This window comes from Balearica regulorum, chromosome 14, assembly GCF_011004875.1.
Source record: "Balearica regulorum gibbericeps isolate bBalReg1 chromosome 14, bBalReg1.pri, whole genome shotgun sequence".
Taxonomy (NCBI): Eukaryota; Metazoa; Chordata; class Aves; order Gruiformes; family Gruidae; genus Balearica; species Balearica regulorum.
The window spans coordinates 12,858,301-12,880,256 of record NC_046197.1 but is presented as its reverse complement, the minus strand read 5'-3'; the positions used below and the strand labels follow the sequence as shown (position 1 = coordinate 12,880,256).

General features: G+C 35.7%; 1 protein-coding gene across 1 annotated transcript in view; it reads right to left on the bottom strand.

The window, feature by feature from the left end:
- The window catches only part of CLINT1 (clathrin interactor 1), a 52,050-nt gene that overhangs the window by 12,683 nt on the left and 17,411 nt on the right, over positions 1–21,956 (bottom strand). The window contains exons 2-6 of the mRNA XM_075766587.1: positions 12,350–12,454; positions 11,606–11,702; positions 9,989–10,097; positions 8,926–9,090; positions 4,795–4,969 (exon numbers count right to left, since the gene is read on the bottom strand). Of these exons, the coding sequence (XP_075622702.1) occupies positions 4,795–4,969; positions 8,926–9,090; positions 9,989–10,097; positions 11,606–11,702; positions 12,350–12,454 (651 nt within the window). The remainder of the gene's footprint in view (positions 1–4,794; positions 4,970–8,925; positions 9,091–9,988; positions 10,098–11,605; positions 11,703–12,349; positions 12,455–21,956) is intronic.

The following is a 21,956-nucleotide window of genomic DNA, read 5'->3' as shown; positions in this document are numbered from 1 at the left end:
TACATAATGCATCTACATAACACAGCATTGCACCTATTGTACAAAAGTGATGAAGAAAAGCAAGTTATTTTGTTAAACATTAACTGCAAGTCCACAGCAGAGGATAATAGGAAATCAGTGTTTTAATCCAGTACATTTAATTACCTTGTGACAGGAACTCCCCCACACATTATGTAACACTTGAGCAACAAAAAGTTAAGTTGGCAGGTCTGCTCAGTACTTGCACCAAGAGACAGAAAGCAGTGAACCAAACACAGGTACTATCTTTCAGATTTCAGGAATTCCATTCCTATTTCAACTCATTTCCCTTTCCAGAGAAACAGGCTTTTATATTCTTTAAAATAGTTGTGGAAAAAGAATGTTTACAGAATTATGCAATGCTATGATACTACTCATTTTCTATCAAAGAACACATATTTATTCTTAAAACGTAAAAGAACAAAAAAGTCTCACCATTTTAGGCAAAAACTTTTTAGATGTCACTGCATAATATTTGTTTAATATCTTACATTTTCTACTTGTATATTTTAAGTCTTTCACAAACAAACCAATTGCCCCCCACCAACAAGATAAGATTTGTACATAACAGCAACAATTGCTGTAGAGAAAGCTTAAATATATTGAAACGTATTTTGAAATAGTAATTCCCTTAGCAACATAGTTGAAAATGAATGGGGTTTATATTTTAATAATGCATTAGAACACTAAAACTGCAAAATTTAAGAAAGGCTGTCCCTTTGTCAGTGGGAATATGACTAACTGCAATATACTCTGGAGGGTAGCCTTTGTTCTCTGTTAACAATAGTGGGCTTTTTGGAATACATTGCATGTGTCATTTCCTCTATGCATATTACCTACTCACCACTGGGGATGGCTCAATTCATTAACATCAGTGAATATAAATGCTCACTCCCTTTTTTAATGTTTTTGTTTTTAAAAGAAAAATATCATAGCTGCTGGCCAGCCTAGTGACTACTGACATTAGCTTGAGCCAGCCTTACACAGACAAGTGAGCTCAAATGCCATCACCTAACCTTATCCTTCCAAGGCACTTCAACCCTGACTTGCAACAAGAGGCTACTGTTCCAGTTCTAGATTTCTGCAGATAGCAGAGGGGACCACTAACCACATTTTCATTTTTGACACTAGTATTTTAATACATGCCCCCAGAGCAGACTGATCTGCGTATTAGTGTGGTACACATGGTACATCCATCCTAAAAGCCCTGGAGGAATGTGGAGGATGTTGCCTTTCAGAGGTGTGTTGAAAGTATCCAAGCCCGGGACAACCGCAACTAAAACTCAGTCTCTTAAAACCTGCTGCAATGAACTTCTTGTCATCACTACAGAGTCCACCTAGTCCATATATGCATTCTGTGGGTTGAGGAAGTGATTGATAACCATCTAAGTCTGATCAATGGAGCTACAGCTACAGAACTGTTAAGAGATTAATCTCACTAAGAATGAAAAAAAAGTGAGTCTTTGGTGATCTACAGCAAAATAAATGTCTAAAAAGCTTTTGAGAAAAGAAATTAAACATATATGCCTGAAAGCAGGACAAATATTATAATAGTCAGTTCTCTCTGACAACTTGTACTGCTTTCCAAACTGTCTCAGGAGACCTTTTTTTATTTTTCTTTAATGGTCACATTAACAAAAAAGAAAAAAAGAAAAAAGAAACATTACAGATTAATGTTCTCTTTAAATGTGTTTACTGTGCTCAGAATAGTAAAATTGCAGTGCTCCATCTGAGAACTGCAGGATGAACTTAAAAATAAAAGTTATAGTTAGCATTGTACCAAATAATTAAAAAAAAAAAAATCTGCAAAGAATGGTTGCAACTTCCAGAAACCAAAGTATGGATACAAAGTCTTTTTCTTTGCCTTGAGGGTTTTGTGGTATGGGGTGGGTGGTTTTTTTTAACAACATTCTTTAAGGCAATAAAATAGTTTACTTATAGTTTGAGACTATCTGAATTAAACCCTACTACAAAAGTAATTCCTTACATGGTTGTTGCATCCTTTTATAGGAGTACTAAAACTTTTGTCTCCTTTCCACTGTTACCTGCATCAACCTTTCTGAACACTGAGGAAACAAGGATTGACAGTTTAAAAATTTTTATGAAAAAAGTGTAATGTTTCAGAAGAACCTCTGTATATCTGCAGGTTATTTAGAAAATAAAACTCAGCATACAGGCATATATTCAGGGCAGCAACTGGTTTGTTCACTCAAGACTTAAGAACTAACAAGCACTATGAAAGAAAACTGGAGGTTTTCCCACCCCATGGTGGGATTCTGGTCTTCTCTACTTCCAAGGGGATATATTACTGGAAAAAAAGAATCCAATTCCCCCACAGCAGTACTAGCTTTTCTTCTAAAGAAAAAAAGCAGACTAGGCTTCTCCAGAGTTATCTGTATGAACTGCAGTTTCACTGAAATCTACTGTAAACTCAAGCCAGCTATATCACAGGTTAAGTTCTTGGTTACTTCAAGCATTTTTTTTTTTCTTCCATGCAAACTACTAGCTTTGCAAGTAGTCAGAAATCCAGAAGTTTGGCCAAGTTCTTCTACTGTGTATACTGGAGGTAAAGATTGTGTCATCCAAATTCCATTAACCACTGAAGGTGTGCAAAGTCACATTTTTCCTTTGTGCTTTAAGACCTTTATTGGTTTTACAGTACTAAAGTAACAATATTTATAAAGCTATTAAGATAGAAACAATAGAACATACAATAACAGATTGGACAGCTGAGCAAGTAGCACCATTTAGTCCCTTTTCCAAGTAAAACAGCAACTTAATTCAATGTTGTTATATAGCAGCAGGCTACAAATAAACGAGCAAATTTTTTGGAGGCTTCTTTTATTTTTTGAAAAAAAATTGCTGACGTGAAAACACAGAAATGCATGGATTTCATGAAGCATTTACAAGAGAATGTTATGTCGTCATGAGCTTAAGTCACATGATAATTAAAGTTTCATGTTTCTATTCAGTTCAATGTTTAACTTCATACAGAACATAGTATTTTGTTAATATAACATGAATTACAAGGTTTGTATTTACAGTATCTTTAAGTAGATAGGCATTCTAGAACCTTGAGTTCAATCTTCTTAGATCCTTTGATGCCTCCTGCAGAAAGAAATCCCTTTATTTCTACAATCTGATAAAATACCTCCCAAAAGGAAATTTCAGGCTGGTCGCCAAAGCAATGTTAGAGAAGCCATACTGCTGCAACCTGGATTCTTTCTTATGGCAGGATAACCAGCAACTACTGAATTGTTTTTGCTCATGTATGTCCCAAAAAATTCTTTTATTTCAATCCTGAGTTTATTACTTTCATAAACTTCATGACAAATACCACATCTGATGTTTACCAAAAAATGGAATAAAAAAAAAAGTGACAAGGGTTACAAGACCAAAAAATAAAAATGTAATATTAGCCAGGGAAAAAGATCAGTGGAACTTGAGGTAGAGATGTACAGTGGTAAGTCCTCAAAATAAGCTGCTTTTTATAAAGTTTAGACTGCAGAAAAAGGACTGTCTAAAACACTAGAAGGTACAAAACTTTACATCAGCACAAGTAAGTGACCAGGAGCCATTCAGACATAAAGCAAAGGAAATAAGATTAAAAAATGTTTACTGTACATCTTCTACATGAAACATGGATAGTGAGCTTCATAGACATCATGGGACAAGTTGCTTTTGAAGAGTAAGTACAGAGAAGCACACAGCAATATACCGTTGTTAAATTTGAAATTGTTTACTTTTCTTCTGATCCCGTCTTTGTAGTCTATTGATAGTAAGTTCTAAGAGGGAACCCTGATGTGTGTAAAGAATACCATTTTTATGATTCATTAATGCCTTAGGAAGAGGTCCATAACACCTTTTTCTCAGAAATGCTATCATTAGAATTATTTTTTGTTTCTGTGCAAAATTGCTTGAATTTTTTAATATATACATGTGTGTGCATGTGTAATTTTATACATACATATATAAAATGTGTGTGAATGCATCTGAAGATATTCCTGTGAAAAAAAATTAATCACATTTCAGTGCAAATTTGAATTTTAAGTTGTTTCCCAAAAGGAAATTATTTCAATATAATTGAGTACTTTCTCTACAGCAATTTCAGATTCTATTAAGTATGAATTTGATCTCCAGATAATAAAATTCAATGCACCTGTTGAAGTGTGATATATTTAAAGTTCTTTCTGCAAGCAAAGCAGGGTAGGTTTTCCTCCTTAGTGAAAAAATGTAATGACCAGATGTAAAATACAACAAGTTTCTTGAGAAGGTTCAATTGACTTTCCCCCCCCCCCCCCTAAATATTGAAGTAAGTCACCTACAATCTGTTCTTCCCAAGATCAGCTCAGAGAAGCAGCACTGTGTCAAGGCAGGTCTAAACAATTTTACATCTCCCTCTTTGGCACTTCAGCATTCAGAGTAACTGTAGCATTAAACAGCAGCCTCAAGTATACTGGCACAACGAAGACCACTGAATTGCTGAGACAGAAAAAAACTTAGGAAATTTCAGCCAAATTCCCTGCTTCACCAGCCGCTAAGCTAAGGGCAGTAATGGAAGGCAGCCAAGAGTAGTCAGCTATTGACAGAGCTGCATTATCCCCCATAGCCAGTAAGAGCTGCATAAGGAGTCCATGAAGCAGGTACTGAACCCAAACATACTTCCATACAGACAAAAAGAATGGCATAGCATTGTAAGTAATAACTGGCAATGTCAAAGAGCTTTCTAATAGCAATTATAAAGAGAATAAATTAATGTTAAAATAACTGTAGTACCTGCACCTTTCTGGAGAGTCTTCTCTGTCTTTCCTTCGGAACTTGCTGATGGTATCATCGATTGTGCTTCCAATTTTGTCGCTTAGCTCACCTAACTTATCACTGAATGGAAAAGCTGGTTTTTTATCCCATTCTTCATCCCATTTTGATTTGGGCTCAGGATCATATCTTTCACCTGTGTAAGGCATTAAGATAAGAAATATTCGAGATAACAGGGAAAAAAATGCCTGTGGTCTTTTTGGAATCTCAAGCTGCCTTGCCCTACATACATAAACCTTACAAGTTTTCAATGCAAACTGAAAGCTCTCAGTGCTGAATCAACAGTATTACAGCAAGGCACAGCATGTAATGCCAGTCATTAAGTGGCAGGAATGCAAATTCAAAGACTTTTGTGTATTACAATGACACAATCTTAATGCACGGCACAGCACATCAGGACACTGTTGGACTGCTGGAGCAGCACAAGAGGCACAATCAACCCTGGCTGCGTAAGTAGCTTATCAGAAATGGGATGTGCCAGTTTTGTAACAGTCACTTAATGTATGATATTCCATTCTTGGCCAAGCTGTGTGCTCAGAGGTAAATCAATGGGGTTTTTTATATGTCGACACTCACAGACACATAAAAGTGTAGCACCAAAATACTGAAAGACGTAGGTGTGCAATGCATGATAACTTTGTTCTTTCTTTCTCACACTTGGTGATTTAAAAAAAAACCTTTAAAAGGGGATGAGAAAAAGCCGACGCAGTAAAGCAACTTACCTTTTCAACAGCCACTGAGTACTCTGAACATGTTTACCAGCACTATTATCAAGAAATAAAAAATTTTCTAATCAAGTATTCAAGACCTCCATACTGGTATCTTAGCTTACAAACAGCTGACAGTTTTACTTGAAATAAGTACATTTGCTGTACAATCTCATTAAGAAAGTTTTAAAAAAAACAAACCTGAAGGCTGGGCTTATTTATACACATCCAGCCAACCTGAGTTTAATTTAAAAAAAAAACAACTCATACAACACTTACATTTTAACAAGGCTTAACTATCAGAAGCATAGCACACCTCACTAACTCATACTGTGATCTTATGTCAGACCTTCTGCTGCAAATATAGGTATACAAACCACCCCAATATAGCTCAGTTTCTAGACACTCAAACATACCATATTTTGGGCCATCACACACATGAAACAAGACAATTTTTGTACTATTGAAAAATATGAAATAGTTTAATTTTTTGCCTTTCTTCCTTTCTGCTACTCAATTGTATACGGTTTAAGTAAAAAAAAATTTATTACTTCAAGTTACATACAAATTACATTGTAGCTCAGGTAATGTTCAAGATTTATTCAATTAAGCCATTTTTAATAAAAAGAAAATTATGGATTCCAGCACTACAAGGTGCAAAATTTGAGTTATATCTGTCCAAATAATACCATATATACCAGAGGATGTATTTCCTTACTGCAGAGTTAAGTGCAAGTCTCCAGTGATATTTGTTTAGATCCATAAAGGATAGACAAACCTTTTCAAAGTAGAGAACCTGTTACAAATCAGCAAGATACTCAGTGGGATCTTTATCATTGGAAAAGGAGAAATTGCTAAGAAATGTACTACTGTTAAATTTTGCAGGAGAATAAAATGGTCTTATTTCAATATATGTCAGGCTCTCAAGCATTTTAATGTAGGTTCCATTAGAAGGTTTTCTTGTGCAATAGGAATTTTAAAATAAATAAAAAAACCCAAGAGCTTGGTATTTTCAAGACAAAATGAGCTAAGGAAAACTCTGAAAATGCAAGCATTTTATATTTAAGTAACTAGAATCTTTTAGATTAGAAGTCTGACCTGGGAAGAAGTTTGTTTTGTGCTGCTATGAAGATTTTTTTTTTTTTTAAACTTTACTCAACAAATGAAGGGATAATTAAAAATCCCTTACCATAAAAAATGAAATACAAGACAAAGGAGACAGTCCTTTAAATGCAAAAACTTGAATGGTAACTAAAGAGCATATGGAGAAAGACTTCTACCCAGCATACAGGGATAGATCACGACTCTGTACAGAGCAAGTCAAAAGATAAGCTCAGTGAACGAACAGAGGGACACGTACTTAAAGTACAAATACAGTGACTCATAAGTACTTCCTAAAAAGAGAATCACCAGAATTCCAAGCAAGTAGCAAAAGCCTAAAAGAATATAATAAAACAAGACATATCCTGCCATGGAGACAGAGATTTTCAACTATTCTGCATGCGAGGAAAAGGTAGAACAGAGGAATACAGAAGTAACCTGTCAAAACAGAAGCGAGATTCTAAGTTTAAGGCTCACAGTGAGGGACACAAGTTCGAGTCCTGCACAGTTACTACTCAGATCTTATACCAAACCCTTCTCTCAAAGAAGTCACTGACTCTAGCAAACCAGAGCCTTGTGACTTGGGGGCTCATCCCTTAATAAAAGCAGCCAAGGATTTATTCAGGCCAAAGCAAATACAGATAAATATCTCAAGACTGACAGCTGGATCATGGATGACACACTGGGATACATTGGACATAAAAGCCAGCTTGAACTCAGATCCCTGCTACGCATTATGGCAGGGATTGGGGAGCAAGGAGGAAGCAGCACACTTGGACTTGATAAGCAAAACAGTGCTGGTTGTGTGCCTTTACCTAACCAAGGCTGTCAGAGAAAGCTGCGTCCTCTCTAAACAATGAGAAGCTGATCGCATTACATCCTCTAAAGCCAAGATCTTACAAACACACTATGCTGAAGATGCAAATAGTCTGACAGGACTCATTGCACACATGAGAAGATAGGTCACCTCAGCAAAATGGGTGAGTTTATTTCCAGAAGCAAGGGTACATCAGACTACCTGTCAACAGCATTCAGATGGTTTTCTTTGTTTTGTGCATGTACATTTTTAAATAAAGGACCCTAGTAATGGAGGTCTTATTACAAGTACCAGACCCAAGCTGGATATAGGACCGGCACCTTCAGCCATCACAAATCTCAGCCATCGTGGCACGATTCTTTAATTTTCAGAATTTTGAATTTTGAAGATCTGATGGCAGGTTTTCTGATTTTCTACGAAGGAGCAGATGATGAAGTAACCCTTCACATTTTTTTTAAATATACAATACAGATTTTTTTTTTTTTTTAAAAAATGTATTATTTTTTAACAAAAAGTTTAGAACTTCCTTTCTGGTGTTAACTATGACTGACACTGACAACTGCAATTCCCTAGGATTTAGGAATTAGCAGTGGTTAACCAGATTTCCAGCCTGCATACGGGTCTGCTGCGCTGTGCAACCAACATCCAGCTGCAAGCTTAGTATGTCTACACAAAGTAAATTTGGTATTACCTCTGGGAACCCTCCCTTGAAAACACACGGGACCTACAGTACTAATCAAACAAGATTTTAAAAACACACAAACGGAGAGAGTAACAACTGTATTGGTAAACTCCAGACATATAAGCTCCATCACTTACAAGGTACTTAGTACATATATTTCAAGTCAGATCTGACAGACATCGGAATCCATACAGATAACCCACAGATCTTTTTCAAGTATTACTTGGGAAACCAAAAAGTTTAGTGGCATATTATCTACCTTGTTTCACCCAAACGGTATCACTGCCCTAAAAGCCCTAACCCAAATTAACCAATTCTTCTAAAGAAGGCTAGCAGGAGTAAGTGAAGCAATTCTTGTGTTGTGGTGGGTAGAAAGTATCATTACTTTTTTTTTTTTTTTAAATTAAAGACTGATTAAGAAACCCTGACTAGCAAGGGCATTTATTTATCTACTTCTGCTAGAGCTGCATTCATTTCACAATGAGACCCTGCCCATGGGTAAAAACAAGACAGGTTAAGTTTTAGCCAAAACAATAATGTCATTTGTTTCAGTTTCTAGTTAGGTTATTACCTAAAAAAGATTAAAGATTTTTGAAGTAATTTAAATTTGTATGTGGGGGAAAATGTGCAAGATTTCTTTTACAATAAAAACAGAAGCAGTTAAAGAAATACAAAGAAAACGCATCTAAAGGAGCATCTTAGAAATTCCTTAAGTTATCCGTGTTATCTAAGCCAAGTTAAAAGTCAAGATTGTCAATCCTTGACCAAGAAAGCCTAGTACTCACTGTATCTGAACCCTCCAACACTGTCCGAAGAAACCCCAATGTATTTGTCTTTGTTCTTCTTTGCTTTCTTCCTCTCTTCCCGAAGTCGATCATCATCTTGAGCAAATTCAACCATTTCTTTTACCTTCTGGCGTATGTTTATACCTTGGTCTTTGCCATTTTCATCTGTGTAAGTAATGCAGGATAGAGATGATGGATGGAAGAAGGGGGGAAAAGGAAAGAAAAAAATAAATCAGAGGCAGCAATACTGAACATCAAACTGATACAAAAATTGAATTATGAACACAGCAGTCAGAGAAAGATCTTATGACTACTAAGGTCCACTGCATTTGTTTAAAAGGGACCAAATGTTTTGTTTCAAGACAAATTTTCATCCTTAGACAAAGGATAATTTTCACTGAACGGTATACATAGAAACATCAAACTGCTGCTGAAACATTGAAAAGATTAACAAAGACTGAGACAGAAATTATACTCCCCACTTGAACAATTTTAACCCTTCAAAATATAACCCCTTCTCCTCAGTCTTTTTAATACAGTTTTTGCAAGTTTAATTGCAATAACTCATATTGCAAAACTGAATTTTTTGAAAAATTGCTTTCAGTTGGGATATACTACAAGCTAAACGTGCTCCTTTCCCAGCCTTTTTCACATTCAAAACACACACTGGCCTTGCTGCCTTTGCACTGTAAATATTATTTGGTGGGAGGAAAAAACCCCAGCTTCAAACAGATGTGTGTGTTTTGGAGCTCTAACCTTTTCTTCCCATATGATTAAAGCTATTCCTTTACGGACACCACAGGGGACCAGTCTCTAGTGCATATTTTAATATAAACCCGAACACTCATGTTGTGTTGGTTCTGTTGTTATTAGCCAGTCTTTTCTGCAAGTTCTTGTCTTCACTAATTAATACTCTAGGGTCCCACGTCTTGGATTCTGCACTCTTCACACAACTGGCAACAGTCACATTCTAATTAGACTGGGGAAGCTTCTAAGCTGGTTCAGGTGACTGACAACTCCAACTACTGTTTTAATTTGCTTATAAGATTTTTCTATTGCTCACCTACAAAGTGGTAATTTTCCAGGGATCGCAAATCATAAATGTGTTCTCTGGCACTTGTAACAACACGCTCTGATCCATTCCTTATGAGGTAAGCTAGGAGCAGCAAAGACTATAAAAATACAAAGCACTTTATGATTGCATGAACAAAAGCTCTATTTTAAAAAAAAAAAAGCCATAGAAAAGCAAACCTACCCCCTCCCCAAATTAGTAAGTAATAAGACTTTCCCCTTTTAAATAAATGCTTATTATATGAGTTCACATAGAAAAAACACCTTTTCCCCACATGCATCCTTTCCTCTTTAAGATATCGAAACTGTATTTGTCAAACTCTAATTTGTTATTATTTCATCACAAGTAGTTACCTTCATCAGCTACTGCTTATTTTAAAAGCTAGCACTATCCATTTAAGAGAAAAAGTGAACACTGCTAAATGAAGCATTTCCTTTTGCCTCTTGTTCACAATTTTCCAATGGTTTTCACTGAGAACTTGCTCCTACAGAAATACAAGAAACCTTCTGCAGGATGGAATGGATATACAAAACTGCAGTTCAGGACAATTTTAAGCAAGTGACAAAACAAATGAAGTTTAAATAATACTTTAACTGCAATCTTTTATGTTAAGGATTTCTATCTAGAAAAAAAATTAATGCACTTTCTGCAAAGTAGTGCCTTTATCAGCTAAAACTATCATTATATTTCAACCTATCCAAACCTGATAAGCAATTCCAAGCAGTCTTTATAACATTAAGTAGTTATGTGGGATAGCATTAAATATTAATTTATATTGTACTTCAGGGAAAACAATTACTATGAATACAAAACATCAAGCACCTGTGAAAAGCACAAACCATGCCTTAGAATTAATTGTCTTGTTACAATCCTAGCATCAAGAAAAACAAAATATAAGCTAGTCTAATACATCAGTTCTAAAGAAATGAGGTTATATTTGCATAATTCAGTGAACATCGAACACCACTAAGTGCAGCATGATATAATCTTAAGCAAAAAGTTTCTGTACCATGCTAATTAGCCAAAGACAAGAAAAATGCAAATTATTCGTGGGGTTTTTTTCTTCTCCAAAACCCAAGACAGACATAAAAGCCTCATATGATAAGATCTGCAAGAAAATTTGGTCCATTCAAAGCTAAACTACAATTTTTAGAGAATTATGAATTGGCAGAAAATTAAGATTAGTTTCCATTTTATGTCAGGTATTCTTGAATTCCTTCAAAAACCATTTTCCTGATTGCACAGTAACTTATCTACTTCTCACAAAGCACCGTAACAACTCCTTTGGGTAGATTCAAAATGTGAATGCTACTCTAATACTTGAATATCAGCAAAACATAATTGCTCTATTTCATTCGTTAAGTAGCATCTTAGACACACTTCTAAAACCAGAAATTTTGGGTTTTTTTCATATACAGAACTTGAAAGACATCTTTGATTTCAGTAACAGAATTATAAATCATATAGTTAGGAAAGAAATTATACGTTGCTAGTGGAGTAAGTGATATAGCAGTACCTAATCAAGACTCTATATCAGAACATTCTAATAGGAACAACCACTGTGTCCTTTGTAGACCAAAGTCTTGAATGCTTCCACTTCATACACACCTTATAAACTCTCCTCCAGTTCTTTTTATTGTCTTTTAGCATGCGAGTCCAAAGCATGTTCATAAGTTCTGGAAACTGTTCATACATAAATGTAGCCCTAAAGAATTAAAAGGAGTTAAGAAATTTTATTCTCTGTGGTTTGTCACAATAGCTTGTTAAAACTTAGGGCTGACAGTAGATGGCAGGCTTGATCTAAGCCCATTCACATTTGATGACATTACAAGGGAAAAAGCTATCCTTATTTCTTACTCATATAGAAGTAATTTACATACCAGTACTACGAAAAAAAAGAGTAAATCTAAAAATCTGAGGCAGTAAAAGAACCTTCACTAATTTATAAAGAAAATAATGCTTAACATGAATACCCTAATAATCACTGCAACTAGTCAAACATGCAACTTCCAAACTCCTTTTAACAGAAAAAAGTTCAAGGAAGAATTTGACATGTTTTCTCTATTTGGAAAAGTCACAAGAAAGCAATTTGGAAAAAAACACTCCAAAAGAATCTGATATATTGAAAAAATTATGAGGCTACATAAATAAAGAATTTAAAAAATACTTTGACTTCATTTTTTGACAGTTTTCAGTACATAAGATTATGGATTAAAAAAATAAGACTTGATTTAAAGCAACTTTTCAGCATTATCAGTCAGCATACCACAGAGTTGATTTAGCAGCAAATTTCACATTCCTGTATAAAATGCACCTTTCTTTTCTTCATCACTGAGCCAAATTATCACTTACTTGGCAATCTCTCCCATGAGTTGCCCCGAAGGTCCCCATGGATCATCATTGGTTGCTTCTCGAACCTTAGACTCTATTTCTGAATAATTCATAACCACATTGGTGCTGCAAAGGAAAAAAAAATTAACACACATGAAGATTAGCATCAAAACTGAGAAACACATGAAAACTTAATAATGACACTAGTGCATATCTCACTTAATGAGATACCTCTACAGGGTGGAAAAGAAAACATCTTTAGTGCAGAAGTTACCCTGAGGACACTATACAACACATTTAAGCTATCTTTAAGAAGGTTTTACTATTCTATTAGTCTTCAAGAATATAGATGAGACACTAGGCATTACATTACAGCTGGATTCAGTCCAGTAAAAGTGGCTTTTGGTCAATTTAAAATCCAAACTGAATCACTAGTCAAAGCTGATAGCTTCCCCAACCAGATATAGTTTGCTCACAGGTTTATATGGTGTACAGTTACTTGCAAGAGGCTTTGTAACTCAATCAGAAGCAGATTTTTTTTTTTTTTGAATAATGAGGGCTACAAGAGAAACTCAAGAATATCAGTACCAAACAGGTATTAGTAAAAAAAAAAAATTTTAAAAAAATCACACAGAAGACTGAAGTAAAGGTGATGAGATTCACTAGAAAGTCTGGTTTGTGCCTAGAATATATTTAAGGTAAAACAGCAAAAGAAGAAAAGCTGCAGAGCACACCATTACAATTAAAGCAATTCAAATACTATAAGAAGCTCAGGTTGTTTTTATGAGAATTCACAGAAAAATGTAACGTGGAAAAAGGAAGCAATTTTTCCACATCGGTTATATTAAAATAGTAAATATTTGTGGGCTTTTTTTAAAATTAATCTCAAACTGGTAACATTCAACTGTAAGCCCAGGAATCTCATTTGTGCCTCTGAAAGCATCCAGATATGTTTGAGAACACAATGATTTTCCTTATATTTTAAGGTGAGCAAGCAGGCCCAAAACAGCATTCATGGGGACGTTTGGAAAACAGCTCTCCAGTTATGGAGCGATATAGCACAGCATAGTAATGAACCATCAGCAAAAGGAAACTTAGTGGCCTCTGCTTTCCCCACATACTTTGTAATGTATTTGAAATAACTTAGAATTTACATGTTTACATCTATTGTATCAAAAGTTTGAAAGTTTACTTAACTGTTAAAAGTACATCATACAACTGGTTTTAGCAGCTAAAAAAAATGTGCAGGAAGATGACTGCATTCAACACAAACCATCCCATAAAGTCAAATTGATTAAACTGTAGGAAAGATCTAATGATATTTTATCACAATGTGGAGAAGGCATTTGCTGCTTAAAAGCCTCCTCTGAACCTGAAAGGACTAGAAAAAAAAAAAAATTTTAAAAATCAAGATGCTTTAATACTCATCCCTCTGTCCATGTAGGAGTTGGCACAAAGCAGCATTCAAGTAATACCCGTTCAATTTTATTTGGCATAAGGATAGCAAAGATCTTGGAACTGAGAGTTATAAACAGCAGAAACAAGAATGAGATCCCCTTAAGTCTGAAAGGGGACACAGAAGGTAATTGTTAAAACAGAATAAAACTCCTGGACTTAATCTTGGATTCTCAGCATGAGAATTCCTGCTGTCAGATTCTGATGTATGATTTTATTCAATTTCGTGTCTAAAGAGAACGTAAGCTACATGACTGAATAAATAATCAGCAAGCTAACAGAACCTATCTATATAAAAAAAAGCATGTATGAACACAGCAATAGTATGAACAACAGTAATTAAGAATTTATAAATTCATTTATGCTAAATGCACCTCAAGCTTCTGTTTCTCACATTTTCTTTACCATACATACAAATGTAAACTAATCTCATCTTTATTTCCCATATGCATGGAACATTTAAAAAAACCCCACAACCCCAAAGCTACAGGCTTCAGCACTTTGCAGCTTTCAGCACACTAGTTCCCTTGTCCAAAGCAAGGAAAGGCAGGGAGTTGAATGGAAAGGTTCTGGTTGTTTTTATAACCCCTCCTTAAGCGCTTGTTTGAGAGACTTGATGGGGAGTTGGGGGGGGGGGGGCGGGGGGACGGGGGGACACGACACGACACATAAAATAAAGCATTTCCTTCATTTCTTAGAGCAAAGAATTTAAGATTGGAAAATGCATGAAGAGATGCAAACTTACTGTAATATATATAATGCAGGCATTAGCTATGGAAGAAAGTGCATGGCTAAAGCAGCATTGGGGTGAAAGGGGGAAACAGAAGGGAAACAAGGGAAATTAATGTCAAAAGAAAGAAGGTGTAGTTAGACCCCTGTAAGTAGAGACATATTCTATTCCTAAACCATCCTGCAGTAAAGTTATTGTTTTCAGCAACAGCAGAAAGCTCTTTTATAAATGTCAAGATGAGATCTAATGGCACAAAGAGTTCCAAAACAAAAGCATCTTTAAGCTGCATTTAATTCGGCAACAAATGTAAACTTCAAGGAAAAAAAACCCCAACTGTTGTATAGTTTGGCATCATTCCAGGTCACTTAAAAATAACCATTTCTAAAAAGGTGGAAATACAGTTTTATTCTTCCTTTCCCATGTTTTCTATGGCCCTCGTTCCATGCCCTACCCATGATTCCTGTGACCTTTGCAACAAAAAAATAATTTACGTCCAGATGTGAAGGGAAAAAGTGACTAGCTTGATTGCCAAGACTTCCTGTGATTGATATAAATTTAATATCCGAGGACACTTTCAGACACCAGGGGGGGCTCTCTGATTAGTTTATACTGGGTGGTTTCCAGGGAATCGTGCTGGATTGCATGGACACAGTCTGCTTTGCAAACAAATGGACATACAACAGTCAAGACTGACAAAATATCTTTGCAGTCAGTGTTTAAAATCCCCTATTATCTGCAAGACTGCATTTGGATTTACCCCAAAGTGTTAACTGAAGCCCTGCACAACTGGAATCTTGTGACAAGCACATTTACAAGAACTTTTGACATGGACAAAGACATTAAACACAAGAAGTGTATTTTGAAAGTTACATCCAAAATAAAGGCACAGCAAATAAATGGGTTGACACTAACATTACAAACTGTTTCATTCTTTTCTGTTTCTCTTACATTTCTTTTAAGTCTATTAAATCAGACTAGTGTCAACAGATTATTTTTACCCTTTATTGTACCCCTTAAAAATTATTTCAGTATTGTTTCTTTCAAAAAACCAAAACTGTTCAGAAAAGCCAAGAGAGGGCACTGTCACATCTCTATGAAACAGTAAGCACGGTGACAGTAAGCAAAATGTTAGCTTTTAATTTCTTGCAAGATAACACTCAACTTTAAATGTTTGCACCTACAATTTATAGCAACACTGAATAGGTAGCTCAAGTCTGAGACTAAATTCCTCCACATGAATAAATGGACGTCGTTAATGAAAAGCCACTGGGTAATACTTATAAATATCTGATTATCTCAGACTACATGAGACAATAAGACACTTCCTTTTAAAACAATAGTTAAAAGTTTTACATACATTTTATAAACTGTATTTTAACATATTTTGAAACTGAATAGATGTACCATAGATAAAATGTGAAAAAAATACTACTTTATCCACAATTTTGTCTGAAGAAAATTATTTCAAAGAATTCAAGCAATTGTAAATAGCTTCAAATTCTGTTCTAAGTTACACTTTGAGATTTGTACATTTGAGATAAAGCTGTCATCTGGATCCAGGTGCCATATCCTATAGTGTGCTAAAAACCCCAGAAGATAAGCAAGAGGGGGAAAGGAGAAGGACGTGAGGGGTGGAAGGAATATTGCACATACCTCAAATTATACATTTGAGGTAAAAATAATGTTTAGTTTGTGTTAGGGAGAGGCATAATCTAAGAGGTGTCCCATCCTTTCCCCCATATCAGTGGGCATACATACACAAAAACACTAGCGAGCCATAAATGTATCTGCAGAAACCCTCTATTTGTGTTTGATTTCAACATACTCCAGTATAAGGTTCTGATAGATGTATTTTGGCTACTCTGCTCAGGTTTCCAACCTTACATAGTAATACATGAACCAAGCTACTAATGCTCAGAAGGACAGTATTAGTGAGGATGAGGTGTACTCTGCTCTCAGTAACATATCAGTGCTTCTTCAGGTTTTTTTTTTTTTTTCCATAAAATAGCCACAAAATACATACTGAAAAAGAAAGCTTTCCTCTTTCAGACTAAGAAATAATTTTTAAAAAACAATCACTTTCATGCCAGGAAAGTAAAAGCATTGTATTTCCACCCAACATTCTATTAAAAAAAATGAAATGATCACTTCATCATGAATTTAAAGGTTTCTTTCAGAGTGAAGATTTTTCATTGTTCAGAACCACAAGGTGTTTTCTACAGATTCACATGCTGTTACTGAAGTCAGCTCAATTATCTATCTGTTAGGAGATTATCATCACTTATAAAATAGTACACAACTATAACTATACTGCTTCTAGTAATAGTTTCCAATTGGTAACATTACAACCAGTTTTGTTGTGCCTGAACTAATTATCCCACATCAATCACTGCTGGTTCCACACTGACACAAACCAAACCTTAATCTCTCTAAATCATACCCCTTGAACCAGGAACACTTTGGAAACACGGATGGGGAAACGCAAGGCTCTGAACACAGCAACAGAAATGGAAGGAGTCTATTTTCTCAACTAATCTCTGCTCTAAAATTCACCACCATTAACCCTCAAATAACATTTCATAACAATGTTATGTTTCATAACTATCAGCAAACCTACTAAAGAAAAAGGTGCAACAATTTTGGTCTTTGTTCACTTGATTCAACACTTTGGTTAGAAATTTGGATGCAGCATACAGCACTAGCTAGAGTAAACAGTTCAATGCCCACCGTCGTCCCAAAAGAACGCCACACAGTTAGATATTTCCACTTCACGCTCCCCAGCATCTTCCTATATTCTCCAGACTTTTTCCATGGTCAGTGGTGTTCTGTTCCCTCATCACCCTGACAATACAGTCAAGTGCATGAAATCACAACTTACAAAGGAAGCTTCCAGTTCACAGATAGATTTTGGGAGCAATGTTCTTTTGAAGGAAGCATTCCTAAAATAAGCGTTCATCAGGCAAGGAATAGAGAGCTATATCTCACGAAGTTTCATATCTTCAAACAACATGTAAACTTAGCATTTCGTACTAATGCTTAAATAGCAGCAGAGTCTTAAACATGCAGAAACCTTTAAATAGCATGTGCATAGGAGACCTACAATAGAGAAAATAAGTGCCATGAGAAAAGAAGGTATTTCTACATTAAAGGTAATAAAGGTAATGAAAGAATAATAAATATCTATCTATCCATTCAGAATGGAACTTACTTTAGAACCTATTAAGGAATCAGAAAGCCTAACAGATCTTAGTCAATGTTTCTGCACAAACTTAAAAGCCTTGAATATGCCCTGGGGCAAGAGTCAGACCACTCCATTAAAAGCACCATTAGGATTAGAGTTGCTATTGATGTGGGTGGCGTCACTGAGGACACAAGTACAATCCTGGACATTAGATCCACAGAAGATTTGTGAAATGCCATGTCTAATCTTGTGAAAACTAAAACAAACAGAAGTCACAGAGAGGGTACATTACAACAGTTTCTTTATTGTGATGATAAAGGTATTGGATTGGACAGGGTAAGCCTAATTAGAAACACTTCGCAAACCTTTGGGAAGCTGCCCACTGTGCTGAGGGACTGAGCAGCAGGAACAAGAAACCTGGTTACACAGTTAAATTTTTTTTTCAATGTGTATTTCAAACCAATTACAATATCATGTATACATGGGACTCCTATGTGCATAATATTATGCCTTTAACTATTACTCCAAGGACACCACTGGATTATGCACCTTCTGTTTTCCTTTTTTTAAATTTTACAACTGGGAACACTAAAATACTAAAAGCCGAGATGAGAAACTTTCTACATTTTACCACCATTAACAGTTTCCAATGAGACACCATTCTGCAAATATCTGTTTAAAGACTAAGTGCAGAAGAAAAAAAATTCAAGCATTACACACGTTTGTCTATCATACATATTGTTTGAACATTAATGCTATTTGACAAACAGCAACACTAAAGAAATTATATTTTTTTAAAGAAAAAAATTAGTCTTAGAGGGGGAGGGGTCTGGATGAACAGAGGACAACAGAAGCTCTGTTACTGTACAGCACTATAGCATGGTACCAAAGTCTTGCAAGAAACAAATATTTTAACCTTTTGTTATTTAAGCCTCCAAAACAGACACAACATAATTTTATCTTTATAATAACTATGTGTATAGCATTATCCTTTCAACAGGCAGTCTCATATACTAATACTTTAATCTCATTCTTTCTGTAATTTTGTTAGCAGCTTACTTTTAGAAAGTCTTCTCCATGATTCCCATGACCTTCACAGTGAATAAAAGCAAAGCAAACTTTAAATTTGGTCCATGACACAATAGACTCAGAACAAAATCTCATCACCTCACTTAGTGACATAACAAAGGAGAGTGTTAGATTAACAATCTCTAAAGTCCACATGGACAAAACACAGTAAGAATACACTCGCACAGTTCTATGCTGGGCTTCTTGGATTTAAAAATTAATAGATTGTATTGTCCAACCAGAAAGGACCGTAAACGGCATCTGAAAAATAAGTAGCTCAGAAATCATTAAATTACAGCATAAGAACAGCTTCCTTTAACTGAACAAAGAAGAACATACACAGCTGGTTCATTTATTCATCTTGCATATCTCCATCTAAACATCACTATGATTTTTATGGAAAGGCATGTAGATAGGAACAGGAGCACTTTCTCATACAGATGGTTTGTTACCAGCATGGTGGTAGCTTCAACGTAAACCTCTGAACAAAGGCAGCAGTAATCTGGATGCTGAGCTAATGCTCTGCTCCTACAGTAAAGTGCTGGCTTTGTCTTCCAGCAGATGATTTTCTCCTAACAGTTGGGTTTTATGCTCCCTTTCAGCTGAGAAGCTAGCAGTCTCCCACTACAGTCAAGATAGGGACCCACTAGCTATTGTTCATCTGATCCATGCTGCATGTTTTAGGAGTACTATCCAAAGACAACAGCAGCAATTTATTTTCACATTTCCCAAAAATCAGTACAGGGGCTGACAACTTAAGGCAAAAAAACCATATATAATGTAGCTTTGCTTTTAGACATGAGACTGAATCCATAGTTGTTTTTTTTTAAAAAAATGAATGAATGCACTATAAAATAATATGAGCAAAGTGAACATTCAACATGTGGAGAGGAGATAAGGCAGACCCCAGAAAAATTTCCACAATACAGAGTTATCTAAAAGACCCTCACACCCACAGACATACATGCATTTAAGATGAAGCCTTTGGAGGGGAGGGAACACATCTTATCCCCACCATTCATCTTCTATGAGTCATGCATCTAAACTATTTTTAGTATCTAGATTAAAAGGTTCCTGTAAAGCAGAAGTGAAAATAGATGGAAAGGTTTCTGAGAATGTTAAAAAGTTCTTTTAATATTAAATGATCCATTTTTAAACTGTGTGCAGAAGTTTCAAGTACTGAGAGTACACAGTAAATAAAAAAGCTAAACTACTCATCTGAGTACAGGACACACCTCCCCCACTCCCAGGTGGGGGAATCTTGGCATCTATTAAATTGTTAATTAGTTTCCAGAAACACTTTTTCCAATTAAAAAAATCATTTAATACTTATCCATCTGGGCATGAAATACTTTCAAAAGAGCATTTGAAGTGGTGAGCTAAAAAAGTAGCGATCCTGATCCATGCAGCACCACTTCCCAAACCACTGGGGGCCAGCACACCGTGCAAGCAGCACCTTGCAAAAAGGGGCATCGTATATTAACTCCACTTATTTCTGTTAGCATCACTTGCTTCAAGCTCTGACGGATTAAAGCTGATCACTCGTCCAAACTTGTGTTGCAAGAAACTGAAAGGATTTAAGACAAAGACAAAGTCAAATGAAAAGATGCATTTCAGCACCAGAGTTCACTGCCCTGTGACAGTCTGTCACTACCTTCGAAAGCTGAACATGCAGACTGGTTCAGCAACAGAGGACAGAAAGATAAAACATCATTTATCCACCTGTTTTCCCAAACAATATAATAGACATTCAGGAATGTATGTACCTAATGTTATTAACAATTACTCAGAGAAAAATAAATTAATTGCCTTCAAAATAAAGATGGTGGTGTTCTTCCCCCCCAGTGAATTCTGATATTAGATCTCAGCCAGCATCTCTCTCTCCTTGCTTGGTGAAGACAAACTAGCTAAAATACATGTAACAAACTTAATGCATTTTCATTTTGCTCCTGTCAGTAATGTCACTTTTGTTATAAAACACGCAGCTTAGATTTAGAGCCTTACAGATGAAACATATGGATACCAAACATGAAGCCAGCAGTCCACATTCAACGAAGAAACAGATGGGTACCCATCTGCCAAAGTGCCTGGTGAAATACTTCAGGTTACAGAGAGGTAACAGTGCAACATTAGCTGATACTTGACTATTTGAAGTTACCTATTTTTAAGCCACTCTTCAGAAGCATGACAAGTATGACACCAGTCAATTTAGTACATGAATACCGGGTATTATTACAGACCTTCTATGCAAGTTGCAATTACACTCTTTCTGACCAACGATACCATCTTCATTACAGTACAGTAGGATCTGAAATACATTTTCAGCTTTTCAAGTTAACAGTTTCATAATTTATGTGGCAGATGTGCAAGGCAAACTGCACAGAAAGAGATAAGCCAAGAAAAACATCCTGATGGCCACAAATGAATTACGACTTGTGGGAGGAAGGAACTATAAAGCTATTTCCTGTGCCTTACAACTTCTAGTCACAAAGACTAGCAAGTAAACAAGATAACCCCAAATCCACCACACACACACTTTCAAAAAGGACAGTGACTTTAAGAATAAAATTGAAGCCTGATAGAGAATTCAGAAGATCTCTCTTTTACAGAAACCACCACTGTACGTTGCTGAAGTCTTCCCTTCAAAGTTTTCTCCCTCTCTCAAAAGTTACCCAATTGTAGCTCGCTATAATCTTAATGTTTCTGTAATTGCTATGCTACAGCTGAAGTAGTTTTTGCAGATGTTGGGAACATGAGGCAACTAATTACATGGCAGTTTCAAAGCATATTTGTGCAAGGAATGAACACTTCCCCCCTCCCAAGTTGATTCAAGACTGATATTTCATCTCTCCTACTGCAGATTCCCTGTAGCATGTAAGCGTTAATACTTTCATATTCTTATATAAAACTATCCCTTGTGGTTTACACCAACAGATACATGGCTGCTTTACAGATCTTAATTTGTCAACAATTGTAGAGTGGCAATATGTGGTGGTAAAGACTTCTCAAACTCGCTGAGGATTTTGCCCTGTTAATACTATCGATTGTGGTTTTGTACCACATCTATATAAATTATTTCTTCATCTAAACTCCAGGGCCATTTCTTTATTTCCCCATTCTTTATAGGATGTTTTGGTTCTAAACACCCGCCCTAACATTCTTCAGTTAGCATCCTCTAATCTTCAAGGATTAGA